This window comes from Brassica napus, chromosome A9, assembly GCF_020379485.1.
Source record: "Brassica napus cultivar Da-Ae chromosome A9, Da-Ae, whole genome shotgun sequence".
Taxonomy (NCBI): Eukaryota; Viridiplantae; Streptophyta; class Magnoliopsida; order Brassicales; family Brassicaceae; genus Brassica; species Brassica napus.
In genome coordinates this window covers 6,111,395-6,138,163 of record NC_063442.1, presented here as the reverse complement: position 1 = coordinate 6,138,163, position 26,769 = coordinate 6,111,395, and the positions used below count along the sequence as shown (strand labels likewise).

General features: G+C 34.0%; 4 protein-coding genes and 1 pseudogene across 4 annotated transcripts; 1 reads left to right on the top strand and 4 right to left on the bottom strand.

Annotated features, from left to right (window-relative positions):
* Nucleotides 1-7,576: 7,576 nt before the first annotated feature.
* On the top strand, nucleotides 7,577-8,849 carry LOC106449998. Its single transcript, XM_013891652.3, has one exon. It carries the CDS (start codon nucleotides 7,815-7,817, stop codon nucleotides 8,721-8,723), a length of 909 nt encoding a protein of 302 aa, XP_013747106.1. The 5' UTR covers nucleotides 7,577-7,814; the 3' UTR covers nucleotides 8,724-8,849.
* A 4,280-nt stretch (nucleotides 8,850-13,129) lies between these two features.
* Nucleotides 13,130-18,123, bottom strand: LOC106446816 (annotated as a pseudogene).
* Nucleotides 18,056-19,599, bottom strand: LOC125577996. The gene is made up of 2 exons (XM_048740223.1): nucleotides 18,745-19,599; nucleotides 18,056-18,579 (listed from the first exon to the last, which is right to left on the bottom strand). The coding sequence occupies exons 1-2, from the start codon at nucleotides 19,597-19,599 to the stop codon at nucleotides 18,166-18,168; spliced, it is 1,269 nt and encodes a 422-aa protein (XP_048596180.1). The 3' UTR covers nucleotides 18,056-18,165.
* A 27-nt stretch (nucleotides 19,600-19,626) lies between these two features.
* On the bottom strand, nucleotides 19,627-20,391 carry LOC106446817 (calmodulin-like protein 30). Its single transcript, XM_013888621.3, has one exon. It carries the CDS (start codon nucleotides 20,257-20,259, stop codon nucleotides 19,687-19,689), a length of 573 nt encoding a protein of 190 aa, XP_013744075.2. The 5' UTR covers nucleotides 20,260-20,391; the 3' UTR covers nucleotides 19,627-19,686.
* A 2,853-nt stretch (nucleotides 20,392-23,244) lies between these two features.
* On the bottom strand, nucleotides 23,245-25,446 carry LOC106446818 (ferredoxin--nitrite reductase, chloroplastic). The gene is made up of 4 exons (XM_013888622.3): nucleotides 24,951-25,446; nucleotides 24,519-24,873; nucleotides 24,143-24,431; nucleotides 23,245-24,050 (listed from the first exon to the last, which is right to left on the bottom strand). Exons 1-4 carry the CDS (start codon nucleotides 25,318-25,320, stop codon nucleotides 23,310-23,312), a joined length of 1,755 nt encoding a protein of 584 aa, XP_013744076.2. The 5' UTR covers nucleotides 25,321-25,446; the 3' UTR covers nucleotides 23,245-23,309.
* Nucleotides 25,447-26,769: the final 1,323 nt, after the last annotated feature.

The window sequence follows — 26,769 nt, the reverse complement described above, 5'->3', positions numbered from 1 at the left end:
CATCCATTTATTCTTGTAGTTACCATTCATAATCTTAGATATGATCCCATCTTTTTTCCTTACAAAATTAAAATATTATATTTTAGTTCTTACGTTTGTCATTAGTTTCACATCTAATTCGAACATTTAGAAACAAGATAAAATTTCTTCAAGAAAAAAGAAACAAGATAAAATAAAAACAAGGAGGAATCCCACAAAAGAAAGTAAGCCGATGCGGTTAAATAAAAAACAGCTTACAAGATAAATTGGATATGTAACTTTGCGGTCTGTGTTAAAGCTGCCGCTACATCGCCGGCCAGGATTAAATCCGTACATATTGAAAAAGAAGACGTAATTTATATTAATTTGTTATTTACAGAAAATTACAAAGAATTATAATCTCAGGGAAAATAGGGAATCATGTAAGCTGAAGACTGATAGGAAGAGGCGGAGTACTGGCGGGGGAGGACGGGCGGAACCTGAGGAGCGTGGCTCAATAAGACTCTCGCGGCTTCAGCCACTACCGCCGCTAAATCCATTGTTATCTTCAAAAACTCTATACAAAACTCTATTCTCTTTATCACCATTGACCTCCCTTTTATTCTCTCTCTCTTTCTTTCTCTCTTCTCTTTTCTTTTCTTTTCTTTTCTTTTCTCTACCTTCAAATTCTTACTCTGTCTGATGTAGTTATGTGCCTGCGTATTTATACCTCAACACATACATGCCATGTGGACAATATGTATATAACTTACAAAACAAAATTATTGATTAACTCGTTGACCAAATAAAATTATTGTTTAACTAATCTTGATTTTTTTAAGTAGAATGACCAAAGAAACGATGACGTGCTGTGGTTTGAAAAAAGGGAGACAAATAAAACATTGACTTTATTAAAAGCAAAATTATTGACTTGGTTTAATTTAAAAAAAAAAACCATTTAGTTACCCCATCAAGATTTCATTCAACTGTAACGACTTTGTATTTTGGATTGATGATTAAAAATTTCTAGCCGGAAAAAAAGATTTCATTGACCGGGTGTTTGTGGCATAGTGGTAAAAAATTCATAGTCGTGAGTTATGGTACCTAAATTCGAGTCTCGGTCGCCATCGATTAAAATTGGATGAAAAAATGGCTACTTGGATGCCTTCGATGGCCTCTCCAGCTCAGCTACGGTGGACAATCACTAGACGCTAATCGGATCTCTTTCGGAAGCATCCTAATATCAGGATCATAAAAAAAAAAGATTTCTTTCGGTTTACGTTTTTGAAGTAGATAAAGAAAGGAAATTGCCAAATTTATACACACCTATTTATAGATAACTAAAGGAAGTATAACTCTATATAAGTTTCTGTTAGCATGTGATTTTCTTGTAGTACTTAATAAACATCTGAAAATATATTTTTTTTCTGCTGTATCTATATTAAAAATATAATATATTTATTCAATTAAGTAATTCTGAATCCATAAAAACCACAGTCATATTTAAAAGTATTGATCAGAAAATAAAAAAAAAAGATAAATAAAAGGAAAAATGTAAAAACACTATTCAGATATTCTTAAAAGCAGAAATCTTCAACAAAAATTAGAAACCCAAAACATAAATTCTTACAAAATACCACCTTTGTTGGAAATTAAATATGTTTTTCTCTTAGTACTATATACTCTCCACGCTACGCGCTGAATAAACCAGTATTTGTTTTTGCCAAATATTGTTTTAAAAATAGTTAAAATTTTATATGTAAAAAAATAGAAATTTTGTAAATTAAATTTACATATATTGTTTTTTCTTATGTGTAAGATTATTTCCTAACCATAATTTTAATATTTTGATGTATATGTTTATAATTTTAGATAAGTATTATTTTCATAAACCTTACAAATACTATTTAGAGTAAAACTATTAAATTATTAAGATTATAATTTTTAGAATCATAAAATCACATATTATTAGATAGATGGTTTGCCAATGAAAACACTCAATTTAATCTTTGTATATTTGAAGAAGAAAATATTCATGATAATTTATGTACTTTTAAATATGCACTTTATAGAGTTGTGATACTACAACGTTTCAATTTATAACTGTGGAAAGAATTAGGAATAGAATTGTGGTGTCTCAAACATTTTATAGAACATGCCTCTTTTTCGGAATCAATATCTTTTTGGATAAAATGTTAAATTATTATTTTAATTTTGAATTTGTGACAGAATTTACATAGATAATTCTAACAAAATGTGAAAATTAAACTAAATACTAGAACCAAATTGCAATGAAAGAAAAATGATAATAAAGCGGTACAAAGCTGAAAGGTCTCTAAAAAACGAGTCAAGCTCGTACCAAGAAAACGATAATAGTTTAGTATGAGAGCCGGGCACCACAAATTTAATAAAAAATCGCATAAGAACAAGTTATTGAGAAAAATACACGTTTTTGGAAGAAAAAAAATTAGATTTGGAAGATATCCTACACGCTCTATACGTATGCTGGTCGATTTTACATTCCAGTGCGGGTAGATGTATGAATAAACACGAGTTCATGCAATTTACTGTATTTCAGATTGCAAAGAAAACAATAGAGTATATATGATCATTACATAGATAAATAACAATTACATAGATTATAAGTTGTAAAACCATTTCCAGCTTACTTTTAGATTGAACTTTTTAGTATTTGTACAGCAAAAAGTAAAGTTATGTTTTAACAATAATTACACAACAGAAAATACTTGTTATATGAGTGCTTAACTGCTTGTAGTTTATAGAGTTATTTGCAAAGAAAATAGTTTGTACATTATTTACATTATTTCCATATTTTATGATTCATAAGATATTTTATATGAAGGTATTAAATAATTCAGGGATATACCAAAAAATGTCGAAAATTTTTCTAGGATAGTTTTTTTTAGTTTATTTTCATAAAAATAGTTTTCAATGAAGAAAATGACCAAAATAAGTTTTATTAAAAAATAAAAAATACATTTTTACACTAGGGTTAACTAATCTAGACTTAAGTTTTAGAGTTAAAAGACAGTTTTAGGGATATTGTTTCAAATTTTTAAAAAAAATTAAAATTAAAATTTTTAAAATAAAAATATGTTATTTTGATCATTTTCTTTTTTGACTGCATTTTTTGTGAAAAAAACTTAAAAAAAAAACTATCTGAGAGAATTGCCCAAAAATATTTGATGATAAGGAGACAATTGAATTGTTTTCTATATTATTTTAACAAATTATCTTATTTTTTTTGTCACCTGGAATTTATTGAGTGGATCAAAGCCCAACAGAGGCAAAGTCCAAAGACTATACAAACAAAAGAGCCAAAATGGCCGAAGTAAAAGCCCAACAAACAGGCCCAGAACATGAAAACTAAACAATGAGCCATAAACCCATATGTAGAAATCCGTTGAGGAAGGAAAAGGTACGTCGCTCACCATGTGTCCGAACGCCCGGCGCTCAATCAACACGTGCCAGAGCACAAATCAGATCGTTCCACCGAACCAGAACGAAGACGCTACGGAGCTTCACCGACGGCGAAGACGAACGACGGAAGAAACCGTTCCGGAAGAACAGTCTTCACATAAGCTCGAACCATAGAGTCGTAAAACTGGCGGATCTACGAATCGGAAAGATCCATCAACCGCCTTCAATCAATCTTCACCTCTGATTATCTTGCATGAACAAACAAACATCTTTATTGATATAACTAAGCTTGAAGATGAGAAAACCCAAACGATTGGGAAGAAGAATCATCGGCGGATCAGATCGAGAGGCAGTCGGACTAAAGAAAACAGAGACGTAGATCGAACGGTGCCGGAATAAACCCGGACTGAAGCCGGCGTAAGCGATTCTAAGCAAGACATCGCCTCCCGGAGACGAAAGCCGGCGATAGCGATTCTAAGTGAGACATCGCTTCCCGGAAACAGAAGCCGGCGACTTTACCTTGTGGGAAGGATAAGCCCCAGAGTCATAAGCCGACCAACCATCACTAAAGAAGCTGATAGATGTCGGAAAAGATCTCGTCAACTACAGAACATCGACGGAGATCAACAGGAACCGACTCTCTCTCTAAAAGATTTTTGAGAGATAAGAGAGAGAGAGTCCCCTATGGAAAAGCTGGTAAAAGTACTAATTGTATTTTAACAAATTATCCAAAGAAATATTAATTTTTAGTGGCCATAGTGTTTTTTTAATCTATTTTGGTGCAGTTCAGGTCACTCTTTCTCTCCTAGTCTACGGTTCTTCTACGATGGTTGTGTTTGAGATCCGGTGAAGAGCTCCATGTCTACGGGCTCAACCCTTCGCTGGTGGCTCTGCTAGTGCCTCTCCGAGTTCACCGTAGTTCAGCTTTCTTCATCCCGCTCATGTCAGTCCAATTCCGTTTACCCCTGCGACAGGCCCTTGTGAGTTTCGACTCTGTTGCACCTTCCCCATAGCTCCACTTCACTCCTATTCAGATCTCCTCAACGGCGTCGCTACTTCGCTCCACCCCTCTTTAGAGCTCCTCACCCTTCTCAGCTAATCCACTTCGGTTCTCCTCCGATTTCTTCACCGCCGCCGCTACTCCACTCTGCTCACATTCCTTCTCCTCCGCCGTAACACAGCCATCGTCATCGCTTCCATGGCTTAGCTCACGTCTCGCTGATTCCAACAAAGACCCAAACTGTGATTCTGCTTTTTTCCAATTGGGCCTGGGCCTTTATTCAGGAGAGCTTCGGCTCAAATCTTAAGGCCCAGAAGGCATTACATTTCAGAACTAATCAAAGCATGTATTTGGCTGTTTACTTTCGGTTCATCTAGTTCCTTTGAAGCTAATCAAGCAATACCGCAAAATGTTTGGATAGAATGTTCTGTTACATTTTAGGGTTAAGCCTCAAGTAATCATTTTGACTGTTATTGCAAGCCACCGGAAATTGTTTTTCCTGATGGTAAATGATTTTCATGTTTAAGTTTTTACTTTGCGGTTTTGTAGGGTTGGTTGGATAGTGGAAGAAGAAACTAACAAAAGAAGAAGTGAAAAGAGCATATAAAAGAAAGAAATATTGAATATAATTTGGGAAATGTTTCTGTTTCCCTCATTTTGGTAAACAATGTTTACTTCTGCATTTCCAGCAAAGACTGATGCATTGTTTTTACAAAAAAAGACATGCAATGAGATGATTAATGCAGTTTTGTGTTCTTGCTTCCTTCCCCATTTTCTCTTTCTTTGCTTGGCTTATGTGTTAGGAAATGCAAGACTATACTATCTGCATTTTGTTAAGTACAAGTCGAGGTAGACTAGAACATTCCTTGACCCATGAACCAATTTCTTGTATCTCTTTATCCCTTAAGTGAAGCTCTGTGATGATGTCAAAAGCATCCATAAAGGTATAGGAGATTAGATGCATTTCCAAAAGGAGGGAGTTTCACCATACTTGAGCATCCACTAAGATCAAAATGTTGGAGATTAGTTGCATATCTCAATAGAGGAAGGGAGCTCCACAAGACTTGAGCATCCACACGAAGATTCAAATCTTGGAGATTAGCTGCTTTTCCAATAGAGGAAGGGAGCTCCTAAGACTTGAGCATTTCGAAGATTCAGATATTGATAAGCTTGACCCTCTTATCGACCTAAAAATGGAATACAACGAGCTTGAGAAGTTATGAGACGAAATTAAATTAAGTGTAATATTAACCAGAATAAGCAGACTCCATTTTTAGTTAATTTGATTCTATACTAATAGAATATATATATTTGTTTATTCTTTTATATTTACTCATCTGAGAAGCAAACGAGCTCATGAGTCATGTCTTTATTTGTCTATACAGCCGCTCCAAAATCTGAAATGGTTAAATTTGATGAGTTATTCCAGGAAAACGATTGTCAGGACGCCCCTACGAATTTCCGAGGTTTTTTTTTTCCAACGTCTTAGTCCCGACAGTTTTTTATTTCATCGGGAATCATCTGTTTTCTTGTAATACGACTATGTACATTATAATAAATATCCTAAAAATCAGTCTAGGCGTTGTTTAAGCATTCATCTAAGCGGTAAACCGGCCATAGCCGTAACAGTTTCTTTTAAATCCAATTTATGCTACTCAAATCAGTTAAAAATAATTTAAATCCATTTAAATGAATCAAAATTGGTTTAAATCTTTTAAATCAAACAATAATGTTAGTTCAAATCCATAAATTTGTTTAATTTCTTTTATATATATATCGAATAAATTCATCAAAATAATTTAGAATTATACATAAAAACTAAAATATCTAATATAAATATAAAATAATTAATAATTCGTTAATAACTAGGCTATAACTAATCCGTATAGTCGATAGTTCTCTATTAAAAGCTTAGTTACAACTCCATGGGATATGGCTAATATGATGGTAGACCATGCTAAATAATCAATGACAAATGGTAGTTAGACTATCCATTGATGACCACGGGAATGGCTACACATTTGCAAATCTAAAAGAAATTATTATATTTGCCATTGTTGATATGTGTCAAATTAGCCCCTCAAAAATATGTACCAGTGCCTCTTGCCGTTCAAATAACAGAAAAAAGACATGTTTTAAAGGCCTGGCTAAAACATCTTGAGTACTTGTTTTTCACTAACATCTCAAATTAATCAGCATTATACACGTGTATAGGTGAAGTGTAATAACAAAGTCAAAAATTGTGAACCGTGTACAACCGTTTAGACGTTGACGTTTTGATAAAGTTATATCCGCTATTCTTAAGTTCGTTTAGTATAATAATAGACCATCGACCGCGACTTATGCGTAGCGTACGCATAATAAATGAAAACTTCGATTTTTATCAAATAGCAGACACGAAAACAACATGCAAACATTATGGTCTTAAGAAAAATATAAATAAAATAAACTTTTTTAAAGAATATTTGGTTATTGTTCGGGATTGCTCAATCAGGTATTTGGAGGAATTTAGCCGCCATTAGTTTGACAATTACATGCATCAATCACGTAGAGAAAAAAAAAGAATACGAGAGAAGCCATCTCTATTGAACATGGAAAATCAAATAGATTATATTAGTTTCATTACAGTACAAAAAACCTCCAAAAGAAGTCAATATTCATAAAATAAAAAGACCACAATTAATTTTTTTGGCAAAAGAAACACAATTAAATATTTGCTGCTTGATAAACCGAACCTTTTCCCCACGAGAGTTTGACCAGTTGTTTTTAGTTCAATTTTCTCTCGTGGTGAAAAACTTTATATAATTATTAAGCCATTCAGATTATGTATCCAGAAGTCATGGACCTTGATTCAGAACCTCTTCGCACCACATGACAAAATTAAGTTAATTAAATCATTTAGATTATTCAAAATTAGCTAATATTCATTGTGAAATTTTGGTTGAAGATTTTCTCAGTGAAAAGGTTTTGTTTAACCGGAAATAGATAATAAAGTTTGCTTTGAAGAGTGAAACAAAATGAATAAATAATTTTTTTTAAAGAGACTAAAGTTAAAAAAATAGATTATAGCTTATCATAAAAATCGAATCAAATAGATTATAGTTTATCATAAAAGTATTTTCAAATTTCTCTCTGGAAAGATGCAAGGACTAATAATTGTACAAACCTTCTTGATACATAAAATAAAAATGTTTGGTCCAAAAAACATAGAAAACTATGAGTTAAGTATAAATGACAATAATTAAATCACAACCCATGAAGTAGGTGAGACTTATAAAGGCAGCTCCTAACTCAATCACCATTCATTTCTCCATCTCTCTCTAAAGTCAAGCCTTTCGTGTGAAAGGGAACACCTTCCAAGAACCAGAAAGGCAAAACAAGAAGAGAGCATTCGAAGAAGAAGAAAACTCCCTTAATGGAGACAGAGGAAGCAGCAGCAGAAACATCAACAGAACTCAATTTCGACAGCACGACATCATCTCCATACATAACAGCTCCTTCAAGCCCAACTCGATTTGGAAACAACAGTGCTTTCTTCTTCAGTGCACCGACAAGCCCTTCACCTTCAACTTCCACCAAGAAGAGATCTGTCAGCGATTTTGATGACAATTTCGAGTTCAATTTCAGTGGTCAACTGGATAAATCTCATTTCTCTGCCGCAGATGAGCTCTTTGATGGAGGAAAGATTCGACCATTAGGGCCCTCACTCCCTCCTACTGCTGTTTCTTCTCCCAGATCTAGCTTTCTTGAGAGAGAAGTTTCCGATAGAGGAAGAGACCAGTCTCCAGGATCTACCACGCGCTATGAGCGTAAAGGGAGCCGTTCTATGTCTCCGTTAAGGGTTTCAGACATTATGGTTGATGAAGAAGAAGCACACGAGTCAGCAAAAATGGTTGCTTCTAACGCAAGCAACCAAAAATCCTCTGTTTTCTTGTCAGCGATTCTGTTCCCTGGTCGAGCGTATAAAAAGTGGAAACTCAAAGATCTGTTACTATTCAGGAGTGCATCAGACGGAAGACCGGTTCCAACCAAAGAGTCCTTGAAGAGATATGATATACTCACAAAGAAAGAGGCGGAAGAAAGGAAAAATTCGAGCGTCCGATCAAGGGAGAGTTGTGACTCACCGGTGTCTAGGTCGAGGAGGAGGCACGGCGCGGCGATCTCGGCTCACGAGATGCATTACACTGAGAACAGAGCAGTTTCGGAGGAGTTGAAGAGGAAGACATTCTTGCCATACAAGCAAGGCTGGTTAGGCTGCTTAGGGTTTAACCCTGCGGCCCATGAAATTGCAAGAGTTGGGTCCTTGTCACGTGCTTCCTCTTGATCCTCCTTGTACTTTCTATTTATAATATTATTTTTTGATGGATTTAATTTTCAGATGTGGTGGTAAAAAATCTATTGACTTGATGGAAAGTATGATTTTGTTAATTCTTATAATGTTTTATAAAAATGAATAAAAGAAAAAAATGAAATGTAAAATTGGCTTCCGAAGTATTTTGGCTAATTCCATTCATTCGTTGAAGGTTGGGACTTGTCAACTGGATAGATATTAGTTGACTATTTGGATACTAAACATTAACTAGAAAGCACATATTTAACGAATTGCCCGACCATACTGGTCGAGAGAGTGCTCATTTTTTCCTTCACGACCTCCTTATTTGTATAGTTCTCCAGTTTTAGAATCAGGTAAAAGTGTATGGTTATTTAGTTTACCGATAAGAGCATAAGTTACTCCTAATTTGTAGTGAATTAAAGAAGGAACCATTAAAGAATGAGGCAACAATGAGGGCCAGCTGAGCCGAAAGAGGAATAGTAAAGAAGAAATGCAATGCTCCTTAATCATATGAGGTTTGTGCAATAATAATGGTAATGATGCTCTTAAGAGAATAAAGTCCGTGGACCACCTATAAAATGATAATAGATGCTATATAGTTAACATTTGATTAAGTAACTGATGACAACCTAGTATGAGTTAATAACTTTACTATTGCATCTAGGCTGCAATGATGAATTCATGGGGTAACGCCTGGCGTTTACCCTTTTTCCTAATGTATGTTTGTCAACTTTTTCTTCATGTTTGTTAATCAAGAAATTGAGATTTTAACGGTACATTAGAGATATTGAAGATAGAGGAATAAGAACTATTGTAATGTTATAAACTTATAATAAATAACTCATGTTATAATCAGAGTCCTCATGGCAAATGGAGTATATTTGTAAATTTTACGTTTTTAAACATTTATGATCTGAATCAAAAATCAATTGAGCGGCGACAGATAAAATTAAGATAGGATCAGAGAGGTGGGTGACCATTTATTAAGATGTTTGATACAACTGTGATTAGACAGGTTCTATAACTATTCTTAATTGTAATTGATGTTTTTTGATTAAAGTATTAATGTACCAAACACTCCAATACAATTAATGCCACATTAAAAACTGTTGTTAAGAGAATACGAACATCAATGAAAATGTGTACAACGAAAATCATATTCATGTATCTTATATATTAAAACAGAAGTCATGACTTCTTTTCATGTGTGATTTTTTTAGTTTGGACCATTCCTAAAAAATATCATATTTAACATAAGTTCATTATTATATCTTTTAATATCTTTATCTTTTTATTTGAAAAATAAATGAATATATTTAAAATATTCTAACAAAATCTTTTTAAAATCTTCTTAGAATTTTTTAAAATTTACTTTCAAAAATTAGTTAGTTTTAATTTAAATTATCATAAAATATAATTAGAAATTAAAATTGAATATAGTTTTAGTTTATAAACGAAAATTTAAATAAAATGAAATTAATTAATTTCACAAATATATTTATTAATAATTTTTAAAGATTTTGTTAGAAATAAATATTTATTTTTATTTTAATTTTTTTCAAATTTGTTTTCTAATAAAATAAAAATCATGATTTTTTGATGAGTGATATTTTTATTTGGACCATCATTTAAATTTTATATTAAATGTATATCACTAATGCTAATATACATAATATTTTTAACTACTTTAATCATAATATCTTTTATATCTTTTAATTTTTTTTAAAAAAAAAAATTAAAATTCTAACAAATCTCTTGAAAAAGATTATAATAAGATCTTAATTGTCATAAATTGAATATAAATATTTTCAACTAATTTTGTAATTAGTAATGAAATGTTACTAAAAGAATAAAATTATATCCTATTTTATCAATTTTATAATAATATCTATTATTTTAAAATAAAAATGTTATATTGAACAAAATATGATAAAATTATTTTAAATTGATAAGTTAACATATTTAATAATAATTGTTTTGAGATACTGTAAAGAGTTTCTTTTAAAGAAATACTGAAATACTATAATACATTGTACTTCAAAATAAGTTTGTCGTAAACATCATATTTGAGAAATACACTAAGTTGGATAAAATATCTTCGGTGTTTCAAAAAAAAAAAGGATAAAATATCTTCTTTTAATTTGAAATAAAAATGAATCTTTCTAACAAAATCTTTGTAATTTTTATTTTTGAAAATTAATCAGCTGAAATTGTTATTATCATTGAATATATAATTATAATACTCTGTATAATTTTAAATTTTCATATATAAATCAAAACTAAAATAAAATTTAATTTATAATTATAGTTTATGATAAATAATTTAAAATATATTACTTTTGTATATACAATTTAAAATAATTCTGAAAATGTTTTAAAAAGATTTTGTTAAGAACTTTCTTTAAAAAAATCATTTGTATTCAATTATAGAGATAAATACTATAATATTATAATTACTTCATGTAAAATTTAATAAAATTTTAAGGAATGGTCCAAATTAAAACCAGTATATGGTTGAATCCATAGAAATGTATTTTAAAATATTATATATTTATCAGTACATTTTTGTTAACACAATATCAAAATAAATACTGATACATGTATAATGTATAACATAAATAATAATAATAACATGATTTTTGATTCGATTTTATTATTTGCATGGTGTAATTCTAACATGATTTTATTTGCACAAAAAATATTAATTATTATTATTATTATTAATTAGATCATATGCAGGTATTAACTCTAGAATAATTAAATGTTATTAAGTATATTATAAATGGTTATATGCAACTATAATTATATATTGATGGAATAAATATATTTTCGAAATTATCCATATCTAATAACATTTTGATGAAATAATGTAAGCAACTTTCTAGGAATGGTCCATTTAAAATATCACATATTAAAGAAGTCATGACTTCTCTTTTAATAGTATAGATAAGTTGTATTCATAGTTACGAATCCCCGAAATCATCTTTACATATTTGAAAAAATCAGCCACTCTTTTACGTGTATCCAAATTTAATGGATCTGTGATCATAACTTTTATAATATTCGAAGATATATGTGCTTTCGTAGAGAATTTATCGTATGCTCAAACGTCATCATATTTTCATGAGTTATGTTTTGCTTGATTAATCAAAAAAAGAAAAATGTATTTGGTGAATTTTATTGTTCCATATAGATAATTTCGGAAACTGGAAAAACGATGATTGATAAAAAATTTTTTGTCGATGATTGATAATTGATTGGAGCAGTTTGATTCATTCGTAGAAAAACTTTGTTGTTGGGTCAGTTGGTTCTAGGCTCCGGCTCAAAGGACTTACGTGGTACGGTTGTATATATTTCCATCGGATTTGCCCAACTCCAGATTATCGAGCATCGATCCCAGTCACCGAGTTATAAACAAAATCGTTTATGGGTAAATATAAAAATGATGTTAAAACTTAAAATATACCATGTTGTTGATAAAAGAATAACTTAAAATACCATGTATCTAGAAACTTTCTGAAGGAGCATAAGTTGTGTATTGTAAAGCAAACGATAATAATAAGTCAAGAATGACATATGTACGCTTCACCGCTATTTTTTTTATTCGGCAGACATAACTCCCATGGCCGCCGAGAAAGAAAAATTTGAAGTTGATTTACGTCTAGTATTTGACTGCACAATTAAACCAGATTTTTTGTTCCAAAAAAAAACTAAACCAGTTAAATGAACTACCGGTGGGTGGTGGCCAATGGCCAGTATCCTCACCTGAAGCTTTTCCACAGATAAATGGATATTAAATAAATTGTAAGTTCTAAAGACTGCAGATAATTATGTAATTGGTTGAAATTGTGTTGTACATTCTCACTGACAGTAGACCGGATTTTCTACTATTCGTAGAGCATAAAATCAAATTATGTTTTAACAATAATTACACAACACAAATATTTTTCATCTGATTACTTCTAGTTTATATACACTATGTATAATTTTTCATATTTTAATCTCTTAAAATATTTTGTGTGAATTTTTTATATAGCCTAGGGATATCAAAAGTTAAAAATGGGCCAAAAAATGAGAGCAAATATCTCTACCTCAATGAGAGCAAATGAAGGTTTCAAAGTGCAGTATCATCAGAGAAGTGGAAATAAGTCAGCAGATAGAATAGCGAAGGAGACTTCTACGTTTACGTCCCTTGTCCCTAAGTTATATTCTATAGTGCCTATGTGGTTGAATTCATGTATTAAGGCTGATAAGCCAAATGTAAGACTTTGGAGTTGGATTAATATAAAGTTGTTGTTGAGCCAAAAAAAAAAAGGGCCAAAAAATGTTTTTGGGCAAAAGGACAATAAACTGTTATGTTCTGTTTTAGCAAATTTATCAGAAAAAGTGGTGGACGTCTCTCTATCTCATTCATTCAGCAACAAGTTGATTTATACGTTCAACAGTTAGTATATTTCTACATTTAATCCTTATATATATATCAGTATTAGTGAAGATAATATTCTATTTAATTCTGCATCATTTTCTACTGCTTAAACATTAGATAAACGAAATTAGCAAAATTTGGGACGTCAACTAAAGATGAAGAAACTTTTAGAAAGCCTAAACTAAAACACTAAACTCAATTAATTTTTATGCAACTCTCACAAATAGTCTAACACGTTCTCGGGCGGAACGATCCAGATGCTTTGAGGAGGACAAAGTTGTTGCCAGCTGTGCCATTCCTTACACGGACTGTACGTGCTTTCGTCAAGCGAGTAGGAGACACAACTCTTGCGATTGTAACCAAATCTTGAAAAGTATACATTGTTCCTCATCCATGGGAGATTATTTCTTAGCTCGGAGTTATAAAAACTGACAAAGAATGTCAAGCCGTCAAGCTCAGTAAGACTCATCTTCACCCAATTGGAAGAGACTAGTTTATAGATCAATGGCTTCTCATTCCCACTTGTAAGCATGAGAAAGAGCTCTCCATTCTTCTCTGCCAAAAAAGATGCTTTCTGGTAATAACTCAATTGATGTTCACTAGAGACATATGCATAATGAGAATCCCATGTGCGAGAAGATGTGTGAAACGAGTGCAGACTCCCTCCTCCTTGGTTAAAGCAGTGAAAGAAATAGAATCTATTATGGAGATAGAAAAGCTTGCTATGGTGCTTATCATGCCATAAAAAAAACAGAATGGAACACGGACTCTTGAGTGATCCACTCAGTTGCTCCAGGATGACAAGTGCTGATGGTTATCCTTCTCTCTTGATTTTCTACATAAAAACGTAACGATGATACAAGGCCTACAACACAATGATCCGACGTAGGAGGACAAGAGAATGCAATCACCAGAAAAGACTGCTCAAATTTGGGCAAGCTTACGCGCTCCCGAGAAAACGGGTTGAAGAAGAACATGTCTTTTGAGACGGATCTACGCATAAGTAACCAGCCGTCTCTTGAGTAACACAAAGTGGAGTCAGCTAGCTCCGGCAGATTAAAAGTGTACGTCTTCCAGTGTAATGGATCGAGGAGTTCAAACGAAGTGCCACGTTTAGGAAAACAAAAAAGCCAAGGGTGTTTTTCTACTACACGAACAGATACTGCAGCTTCGCGCCATGTTTTGCAAGAAGCTGAGGCACGGATGTTATCTTTTAGTACAAGCCGAGACATTATTACTTCCAAGAGGCTTGATGGAAGATTATCAAAACTCGGATTCACTGCCACTTCGCTCTGAGTTTTGGATCTACAAAAAATAAGTTTGATTATGAAAAAGTCTGATTATACAAAAAAATGCTTTGAAACTCAGTTCAGATTCAAATCAAATTAATCCTCCAATATTATAAGTTGTAAAAAGTGCTTGAGAGTAACAAACCTTTTACGGGGGACGGTGGTTGAAGACGTAGAATGCGACGCCATCCCTCGAGAAAGTGGAGGTGTTCAACGCGGCAACGGTGGTTGAGAGTAACAAACCTTTTAGGGTTTGCTGTCTTTCGATTTTTCCAATATGTTTCGTATTCCAACAGGTTATAATTTATGAGTATTACTAATCGGATAATTTTTCGTATTCCAACAGGTTCCAATATGTTTCGTATTCCAACAGGTTATAATTTATATTTCCAATATGTTTCGTATTCCAACGCGACTTGGTTTCAAAATTAAATTACTAATCGAATAATTTTTTCTACAGTAATACTCCCTCTATTCCTTAATATTATATATTTTAGAAAAAAAAATATTTAAAAAAATCTATTTTTTACATTTTCATGACATCTTTTATTAACTAATTGCAAATTTCAAAAAACTTAATTGCACTTACTAATTTTTGATTGGCTTAAAATTATGAAACAAAGATAAACACACAAATTATGCAAATTTAATGTGTTTTATTAAAATGTGTGAAAAAATTAGAATATGTAACCTTAAGAAACAGAGGGAGTATATAATTGTAAAAAACCAAACTTGATTTTGGATTTTTTTTTCATTAAACAAACTTAAGGTGTGGAAGCACCGTAGCCTAGTGGTTACGGTTTAAAGGTTTCTACACCCAGGTCTGGGGTTCGAATCCCAGACTATGCAATTTCTTGCAGATTACAAGAAATCCAGGTTTCAAGTCTCGGAGAGAGAGCGATTTATTAAAACAATTATGCAGACTAGAAATTTTCAACATGGTGCAAGTAAATCTAGTCTGGTGTGTATTTTCATAGGACGGCTCACGTGATGCAGTTAGGCGTAGGTCCTCATAAGGCAGGTAGTATTGTCGGTTGTCGAATCGTCTATGTAATATTTCTTATATCATAATTGTAATATCATAATAAATCAGCGTTAAAAAAAACAAACTTAAGGTGGTCTTGGAACGCAAACCGGAATAAAACGAACAACAAATAAATTTTTCTATCAAAAGCCTTTACAGTCCTAGACAAATAAATTTCTGTATCCATAACATCTTGTCCTCTATAGATGTAGGATATCCTGAAGTTATGAAATCTTTGTAATGTCTCTATCTCAGTTCTGTTGAAAAGTTTACCGAAGTTTGGATATGTAGAATGCTGAAGCATATTTTTCATTGTCCAAACAAGTGTTTTGAACTCCGAGTGTAAGATGACTCTCTTCTTATTTGATCTCTTATATTCATTAGTTGGATTTTTTTGTTATGTCTTTCCGACCACCATCCACGAACAAATGTTCCACATGCATATGACTTGTAAAGCAATAATATCTTGTTGTTAGGTTTATGTAGATTAGCTCTAAAGGATTCATGTCAATTGCTCTGGCTAATTTATCATTATGATCTTTTCCAAGATAACGAAGTATCTATAGATAAGGATCTCTATCAGTATTGGATTTTCGATATTGTTTTTTCCTTCAGAAATGGTAATTCATATTTGTGAAGATAATTGAGGCTGGGAAAATATTGGGGTTGGAAGGTGTAGCTGATAAATCACATGCATGTAAAGCTACTGGGCACTCAAAAATAACATGATTAACATACTCATTTGGTTCTACACACCTTGTACAAAAATTATCACATCGCATATGGCGACGCGTCAAGCTTCTTGTTGCGACTACATATCATGTTACCAACTGCCATATAAGATGACACATCTTCTATAATGCATGAATTTTTCAAGCAAAAGATTGAAGTTTAGTCATGTTGGGTTTCTAATATATAACATATATTTCTCTCTCAAGGATATTTCGAGCAACCCAATATCCTGACTTAATAGTATCCTGGTCACTCTTTGTAAAAATCCAGCAATAGCTATTTCTTTGATTGGTTCGACATATGGCCAAGCTCCTAACTAAAAGGATATCATATGGATGCAAAATATTCTAGCATCTCCACATCTCATTCATTTGAACAAATATTGATGAAGTCACTAACTGTCATTCTGAGATAAGTATAACTATTAGGCTAATAATCTTTTTTTGCGCAACCAGACATTCATTAGATAAATTAAAAGGGGCCCGAAGGAGGGTTCAAGATACAAAGTTGGGCTTTTGCTATGGAGTCTGCTACTAGTCCATTAACAACCCTAGAACAGAAAGAGAAACGACAGAAACTGAAAGAAGAAGACAGAGTATCGATATCCGATAGGATACCATGGAGTTCTGTCGGTGATCGTTTCGTGGAAATCGCCTTGAGTAGCGCTTGAGCATCTGATCTTAGCCAGATTGAGGTGATGCCGATGGAGCCAGCGTGGAGAAGGGCCTCTCTAATCGCCAAGGCTTCTGCCATCATGGCGGAGGATACATGTCGGTGAGTCTTTCCTCCTCTGCTGATTTCTCCCCCACTATCTCTGAGAATCCATCCTGTCCCTGAAGTTAAAGAATCCTTCATCCAGGCTCCATCCGTATTGCAAGTTATCGAAGTTGGTGGGAGGGCTAATAATCTAATAGTGTCATATATCGGTCCAAACCTAGATACTTGATACAAATTTTTAGAATTTTTTTTACAAAAATTTGATATCTTTTCTAATTCTTATAACCTATGTTACATGGAATCAGAAACGGGTACGTGGAACTGAAATCATATGAAAGTGAAAAAGCTAATTTTTTTAAAAAAAACTAAGAAATGGAAACACGTTAGATGCATATATCCATATATATATATTTATATCAGGTCTGACCCTGACCTAAAGCCCAACAAGTTAGGGCTTTAGACACCAGCATATTAAGTGTTAAGGAGCGTCAAATTTTGTCAAACGTGTACATAGTACAATGGCGAAAGCTGTTATCATACTTCCTATGAACCTGAATTTTTTGCATGCTTTAGGCATGATACAATGCTGGGCCGGCACTGACTGATCCATATATATTAAAATATAAAAATAATTTTATAAAACTTATAATTTTTACAAGGATGAAGCCAAGGAGATGCTGCAAAGAAGGGATCGGTTTATGTTCCAGACACTCGATGTGTTCTACTTGAGATTGATGAGGAGGTTAAAGAACAAGTACTACTCTACCATAATGAGAGGTTAGCGATTGCTTATGGCATCATATGCACCCCACCTCAGAAAGAGCCTTACAATCCTCAAGAATCTCCGTGTGTGTAATGACAGCCACAACTTTATCAAGATCATGTCTAAAATCATTGGTAGAAAGTTGATTGTGAGAGACAACAAACGTGTCCATCACTTCAGTATGGTACATGTTCTTGTGGCGATTACTGGTAGAGTTCAGGGTGGCAGAGGTGGCTTTGTTTTCACATCCTATATAACCTTCCAAGCTCTCTAGAACTATGCTAGCAGTTGGGAACTGAAAATAGTATTTGTAACAAAGTCCATCGGCTTTAGACCCTTTTACATAAGGTTTTAAGTTTGTGCTCCTCCACATGCTAGCTTTTGTATAATTTATTAATTTTTATCCATTTTTGCTCATTTGGCAGAACATTGGTGATCATGTCTGTTTTATTTTTTTTGGAACACCACTTTCATTAAAAAACTTAAAGTCTACAAGAGTTCATAGAACTACAAACATAAAACCATACAACACAAACAATAGATTTAGAGAAACCTCTAAGATAAAGAGACAGCGAATTCATAGCAAAGCTTGAATGCGTCAAATTCACGGCAGTGCCGGAAGGTTGAAATTTAGTCACATTGAAAAGTGACGTTGATATCCAATCCGCACCTCGGAATATCGTCGAAACGAAATCCGCTGCATCTTCAGGCCCCGAACGGACCGCTCCACAAGATAGCAAGACGGTTATAGACTTGGAAATACACCTTCGCACATGGGCAGAAGGGGAAACACTTCTTCGAGAGAAGGCAGGTGATGATGATGATGGTGATGAGTATGGTGATGAAGATGACAACGAGCCCAGTGAACCCACCGGTAAAAAGACAATTAGTGTTCTCTTCAAGAAAGAGAGGTATGACATTGTAAGCATATTGGTTTCGGTAAACAACCCGATGAACCCATCGGAATTCTTTAGCAAACTGGCCAAGTAGACCAGCCTACCCCATAAACAAATGGGCTTTGAAACTATGCTGTGAGACTAAATGAAATTTAGAAGGCTCACCAGGCCCAATCTACAAGCAAATAGGCCCATCTCACAGGCTTGAGCGATGCTGTTCCGTTGACGTTGACAGGAGCTCGGGTCGCCGGAAAGGGAGCAGCGACGGTTGAGCGGAACAGATGAGGGGGTGAGTGTTGGTGCTGATCTCCGGTCTTCTGAAATAAATCTAAGTCGCCGCGGAGAGGCTCGTCGGAGCAGATCTCCTCCTCGATGAGACAACAAAAAAGCATACATCATAACTAGCGGGGACGGCGGTAGATCTGAACGGTGCTTCATAAATCTAGGGTTTTGAGACGTGACTACCTCGAAGGTTAAGGCTTTTCCGGCTGTTAAACCAGAGTTGCAGTTGCAGAGCATTGGTGAGTCACGGTGGTTGTGGCTGACAGTAACAGAGGAAAAGTGGGGAACCCCCCAGAAAATAACGACTCCGGTGGAAAGCGATCCGAAAGGCTTAACCACGTCGTCCCTGCTCACCTTGAGAGACGGTCTCAACGGAGAACCGTCGACGGCGTGAGAGACGATGAGAGCACGAACAGGAGCGATGACGATGAAACGGGAGCTGATTCTTACAGATCTGAGCCCAACAAGACACATAACGGTAAGCGTGAGGCGGTGAGCCGAAGAGGAAACCGAGAACATAGACCGGGAGCCCCCGGAAAACGAAACAGTCACAATGTTCTCCGACCAAGACAAGGAGACGGACGAAACCAGAGAGCTTGAACGGATAGAAGATAAGAGGAGAGAGAGACATAGAGTTTTAGAGGGTCGACGCCGGCGAGCCATGACTCCACCGGCGTCGGAGAGGGGACGAGCAAACGGCGCCTCGATAACTGGGACTGGGAGAGTCTTTGCGATCATGTCTGTTTTAAATTTGCAACATTTATGTTTTTGAAATAAGATATGTATAAATAACAACCTTTATTACAATAGTAGAGAAAGATATTTTCAGACAATGTTCATAGATTGAGTCATCATCCTCATGAACTCTTCCATATTAACCAATCCATCTCCATCTGCATCAACAGCTCTCACCATCCTCTTGCAGTCTTCTAAGTTGCACCTCTCACCAAGTTTCCTCAGAACCGACATCACTTCTTCTGCGCTTATCTTCCCATCACCGTTCAGATCAAATGTCCAGAAAGCGTTTCGTATATCCAAAGATCTAATCCCTCCACTTCTTTTGTGTGCGTCTATAAACTCCTTGAAGTCAATAAACCCATCACCGTCCAAATCCGCGGCTTTAAAGATCTTGGGCACGTCTTGGATCGCTCTCTCTTGTCCTAGAGCTCTCAGCACCACCTTGTACTCAGTCTGAGAGATTTTTCCATCTTTGTCTGAATCAAATCTGTTGAAAACACGTCTCATCTCGTTGATTGTAGGCTGAGGGACGCCCACTGGTCCAGGTGAAGACAGTCCTGATGAGGATTGCCTGTCTCTAGAGAACAATCTTGAAGGCTTCCTCAACATCTTGTTCTTAGAGAGCTTGTATTGCAGCTCAAGGAAGTTTACGTTTGACATGTCTTGTTTTGATCACAAAGATTTCTTGGGGAGGGCCTTGATCTCATTATATATATATACCGCAAAGTCCTCTAGGGAATAAAGAGAAAAAATGATTTCTCTGGCAAAAAGAGAGAGTCTTGGAATTAAAGAAACATGTGACTTTATTCCATGGCAACTTAGGCTTCATGTTGAGAGAGAGATTCGTCAATGAAGAGGATAAGATTAACAAGGAATAAGATGCATTCTGGAACCGAAAGTAAGAGAAAAGATGATTCCTTTACGGTATAGAGCTATTGCTTGAAGAACCTGTACGTACTATGTGGGTTATCACAAAGACTAAGAATCTGATACCAGAAATGGTTTTGTTGCTGTACAACTCTATCCACCCAAGTCATACTAACGTTTATTTAAGTCTAATACTGAGGCATAATAGTAATTTGATCTCATATCTCACCTTACCTAATTATTAAAAAAGAAAGAACAAAAAAGTTTCTAGAACCCTCGTAGTGAAGTCTGAACTTCGACTCAGATCTGAAAAGCTTACATATTTAAAAACAAATGGCTTGAAAACAAAACAAAAAAAATCTCAAAAATAACTTTTTTATGCTTGGATAATACATAAAGCAGTCACATTATGTTTAATCTGAAAAAATTTCGAATCTAGCATATAAAACATGAAAATACATATCCAAAATATATAGATCTAACTTAAAAAAATAAAATATGAAAACCATGAAATAAAAAATATGCAAAAACAAGATAAATTAGTAAAAAAGACATAAGACAAAGTATGATAAATTGATATAAAATTTGGTGTTTAGAGTGAGAAACATTACATTTTTGTTGCAGCTATTTGAAAGGAAGAAATAGAATGCACAAACTTTCTATATATATACAGAGACAAAAATTTCAATTAGATTAAATATTTTCGGTTCAGAAGACTTTTTGGATACTCTTCTAACATAATTACATTAGAAGAGTTCCTAATAAGTGTTCTAGACCCTGAATTTTTTTTATTTGTCTAAGAAGATTTCTAAATTCTAAAATCAAATAACTAACTAAATAGCAGCAAATACTTCACTAAACATAAAATCAACTTATAAAATGTTTAATATATACAAAATTAAACACATATATTTCAAATTTATTTTCTTATATTTTATTAAAATTATATAATTTAACCATAAAATACAAACAATACTTCAACATATGTTACAAAACTTTAAACCAATGACAATCATGACTTACAAACCTATATTCACTCATCTATATTGAAAATAATTTAATTTTGGTATACATAATTTAGAATTGTTTATAGTTACACGATTTCAATTTATTTTCCATCAATTTTTTAAAAAACATTTACATATTCTTTTTAAGATTAAATACATGAGAACTATAAGAAGACTTCAATAACTTCAGAAGGCTTCGTAGGGTTATAATTATAGAAATTATTACTTGTTTTTGTTGGTCATAAGGAGATGATTTCAATTTCACTAACCTTTTAGTTTATTTTTGCATTTGATTGAATCTAAGGTATATTTTTGCATTTAAAATCAAGTTTAAGGTCTTTGTGGAAAATCCCCCTAAATTATAAATGTCATCAAATATTTATTCACAAATTATTACGATTTATTTTATGAATGTTTTACATGTACATGATTTAAAAAAATATTAAAAGTTATTTTATTAAGGGCAATTCTGTCAAATAGTCATTTTTAATTTTTTATCACAAAAATAGCTTCCAAGAAAGAAAATGACCAAAATATTCCTTTTTATTTTGAAATTTTTAATATTTAATTTTTATCTTTAAAATTTGAAACCTTATCCCTAAAACCACACCCCTTAACTCTACATTTTTACCCTTTAATAAAACTTAATTTGGTCATTTTCTTCATTAAGTGTTATTTTTGTGACAAAAACTTAAAAATGGCTTTCCTATGGAAATTCTCTTTTATTAATGCATCTCAATGTTATGTTTTTGTTTTCTATTTTTTCAAAACAAAGTATATCAAATTTTATAAAATATATTTGAAAATTTAAGAGGATGAACTAAACTAAATAAAACTAATAAAATAGTATCTAATTCAGCTTTATCAAAATAAAACAGAAATCCCGTTCTTCAATTTGAAAATAACAGATACAACTCATCCAAAATATTATATTTGAAATCAAATATCTAAAGAAAGATGAGAACATAAAGATAACTACAATTTTTATTTTCTTGGGTATATAACTACATTATAAAATCGTAACTAACTGATGACATTTCAAAATATTTCAAATTTGATTTGTTTACGCAACTCTCATTCCCTGAACACTCAAATTTTTATAATTTTATAAGAAATGACATATATCAAGATTTTAAAATAGTATAAGTGTTTACTAATGCAATATTGACTTAACAAGTTTACCAAAAAAAAATGCAATATTGACTTTACAACTTAAAACTTTATATCTAAAAAATGAACCGAACTAAATGATATTAAGAAAATATTAATTGTATTTTATTTAGTCACATATCTAATTAAGATGAGAACATAAAAATATTTAATACAATCTTTTTCTTATTTTTAATATAAACTAAAAATGACTTAAAACTTATAAAAATATGTAAATCTGTTTACAAGTGCATGAAAGCATAATAATATTTAGATATAATTTTATTTATTTATCCTAAATATAAATCATAAAATTAGTTAAAATTTTATAAACAACGAAAGTGAATATTTAATACTTAGTATGATTTAATTATTTTCTAAATATTTATCAGAAGAATCACATGGTACAGAAAATATATATTGACAAAATTAAACTAAAATAAATAATCAAAGACCTAGTCTTGTTTAAAAAGAAAGTAAATGATTAAAAAAAAAATTTTGCTAAATAGAAATGATTTAAGAAAGCAATTGTCATTTGTTGTCTGTGTGGATGCGGAGTTACCGGTTTGGTCTATAAAATCTATATGAATCTGTATAAGTTGCTGATTAAAAAAAGAAATAGTTTAAGTTGAATCAAGAATTTTTTATAACCTTTCAATTTAATGAATTCCAAAAGGTTTGAAACAATCAATCTTCATTCTCTTCTCTCACTCTAGGCACAGCACCAAACTCTTTGACTAGAATCTCAGCCACCAATGGAGCCAAATCCGTAACAGGCACACCTTTCTTATAAATCTCTCCAATATGCGAGTCGCTTCCTACTCTCCCTCCAACGTACACGTCAGCACCCTCCACAGCCTTACCATCCTCGCCACGTGTCAAGCATCCCATGAACCCGATATCCGCCACTTGGACTTGTCCGCACGTGTTGGGACACCCTGTCCAATGCATCCTCACAGGCTTCGGCACAGCTACGAGTCTCTCAACTTCTTCAGTCACTTTTAAGGCTCTTAGCTTCGTCTCGATTATCGCTTGTCCGCAGAACTGGCTTCCGGTACAAGCAACCAGACCTTTCATCAAGATCGATGGCTCTGGTGAGAACCGGTTCTTGAGGAACGGTTCTTGAAGCAGAGCTTGCGTTTTCGAAGTTTCCACGTTTGGTATGATGATGTTTTGCTCCACCGTGAGTCTGAGCTCGCCTGAACCGTAGGTGTCAGCTAATCGAGCAAGCTCGTCCATGTCATCCGCTTGTAGCCTACCGACGGGACAGTGAAGGCCTATGTAGCTAAGACCTTCTTGTTTCTGAGGGTGGAGCCCGAAGTAGTCTCTCCTCTCCCATTGTTTGTTCACGAGATCCTCCGAAGACTCTCTCTCGAGTTTCCCACTTGGCATTCTCTTCTCTACTTCAGCTCTAAATCCTTCAATACCCTTTAACATTTTTTATTTTTTTTGAAAAAAAAAATCAATAACTACCAAAACCAAAGTAAAAAAAAAAAAAATTGCAAGAAGAGTGTACTTACAAGTTCGTCGATGAGCCACATCATTCTTGTCTTCTGTCGGTTTCCTCTAGTTCCAAGATCTCTGAAGGCCTCAAGAACAGCTCCGCAGAGTGGAAGAACATCATCAGCAGGGACCCAAGCATCGAGAGGAATAGCTTCTTCGCATCTTTTGGCGCTAAAGAATCCTCCCACAAGCAAATTGAATCCAAACCGACCATCTTTATTAGCAGGCATGTAAGCCAGATCATTAATATGCGGATGCTCGTAGAGATCATGACTCCCAACCACACACACATTCCACTTCCTCGGCCTGCATATAAATAAACCTCTTTAGTAGATTTATTCATTCACTCAACATCACAAATCTTCATATCGAAAACGAAAAATGTAATCTTACAAGTTGCTGAACTCCGGATTTCCAAGCGAATTGGCAGTAATAAACTGCGAGAGAAGGTTCGTGTAAGGTCTTGTATCGACTATCTCATCAGGGTCAATCCCAGCTATAGGATTCCCAACAGGGTTCCTCACGTTATCCATTCCACTTTGGAGACTCGTTAACCCAACGGAAGCAAGACCTTTCAAGATCTCAGGCACATCAGGCAACACAACACCACGGATCTGCCAGTTCTGTCTTGTTGTCACGTCAGCACATCCATCTTCCCCGTACTTCCTAATCACACTCGCTAAGTACCGCGTCTGTGCACTTGTGGTCACACCATTTGGTAGTTTCAGCCTCATCATAAACTTACCATCTGTAAAAAAATAACAAGAATCATGAAGAAAACCTTTATATTATAATAAAGAGGATAGTTATTACTTATTAACATACATTGATGCTTCCTGCGATGGAACAAACCAAGCCACTTGAGTCTAACGTCAATATCATCTTTCGTCAGCTTTTCGCCATCGATCTCTTCCATAGATTTCTTGGCTAGCTCTTCAATGCCATTCTCCATGAACAGCTTCATTGGCTCACTCTCGATCTTAACCTTCTCCTGTGGGTTAATCCCTTTACGAAACTTTTCCTTGAGAATGAAAAAACCATCTCTCAACTCCACTCTCGGCTCGAGCCGGTCGGCTTCTACGGCCGGAGGAGCGGTCTGAGCGGCGGCTACGACGAGGGATCTTCTGGGTTTGGAAGGGAGGAGAGTGTGCGGAGGAGGGCTGAAACGAAGAGAGAGGGAAGTAGAAGAAGTCATGGTGGAGGAGGGATGAGATGGTGAGAGAAGGTAGGATACGTGTGGCCATTTTTGTACAAGGAGAGATGAGCTCTTGAGCTAGCCAAAGGGTCAAGTTTCTTCTCATCATCTGTTGTGAGCAGGAAACAGACACTTCCAAGATTTTTTGTTTTTAAATATAAATGAAACTGAAATCAATTTTTAGATTCGAATTTAATGAAACTCTTTATTTTCTACAATTTCTTAATCGAGGAAGCTTTGACTTCGAACCAAATTTAGCTGTATCTGTTTCATATTGGCATGGTAATAAATTATATTATTATTTTCTTCCATTTAAATGAATTAAGGGTATTAGTACGGAACTTTATATACTACTACTACTACTACTATTCTTAACATTTAGACCCAAAAAAAAAAACTTTATATACTATTTTAAAAATATTCTGTGGAAAAAATACTATACAATATTTAATAAATGTTCTGCTGGTTACCGTTAAAAATTAAAATAAATATATTAGGACACTCTCATTAATGTTATCTTGAAGGGATTAATAATAAACATAAAAACTAAGATTAAAGGGATTAATAATAAACATAAAAATTAAGATTACTGGTTTCTCATGATTAAAAAAAAAGAGAATTGATTTGCATCTCGATGAGGACGATCACATGCATAGGAATATAGGGTGCTTCTCTGGATCTGTGGAGTGACACCAGGAAGACGTTTGATCAAGGTAAGCAGAGCCGGTCCGTGTATTTACCGGGCTGGAAGCAGAACTAAGAAAAAATGGCCTATTTATGTTTAATTATTTATAAAAAAAACTACTTTAAAAAATATTACTGCGTAAAGTCTCGAACCCTCACCTTCAAACTCAAATTTCACCATTGCCACTGGAGCTACTAGATAAATATTGTAAAAATGTAGCCGCTAAACTTGATAATTTAATGATGGCTGGAAGCAGCCGCTTCTCCCGCTTACCTCCAAGACCGGCTCTGAAGGTAAGTACAGCTTCTAACTTTTTAAAGAAGACTTCTTCAAGGTTGGCGGTCTTGCCGACTTCTTGGCCAATGGTGCCTCTTGCATATCCGTTTCAGTATATGTGTCCATGTCCTAATTTTCCATAAGCAAGTTAGCATGATTGGTGTTTGCGGCTGTCGCATCCACAATCTGCTCTATGTTTTCTATGGGAGTCCGCTGGATCGCGTTTCCTGCCCCGGTAGGGATATCCAAGGTTTGATAGGTCACAACACGAGTTTAGAACCTGCACCATGCTCGTGCTGCTATGTTCAGGTCAGAGTTTTCTCTTCGAAGAACTAAGTTATCGGCTTCAAGTTGCGTTAATCTCCGCACACTTGGCTATCACCACACACTTTGCTCCAGCTCCTTGGAGTTTATTCCATCTTCTCTTCAAAGTTTTAAACTTCTGAGATGATCTTCGGGTTACCCGTACGGGTGTTATCATTTTCCCT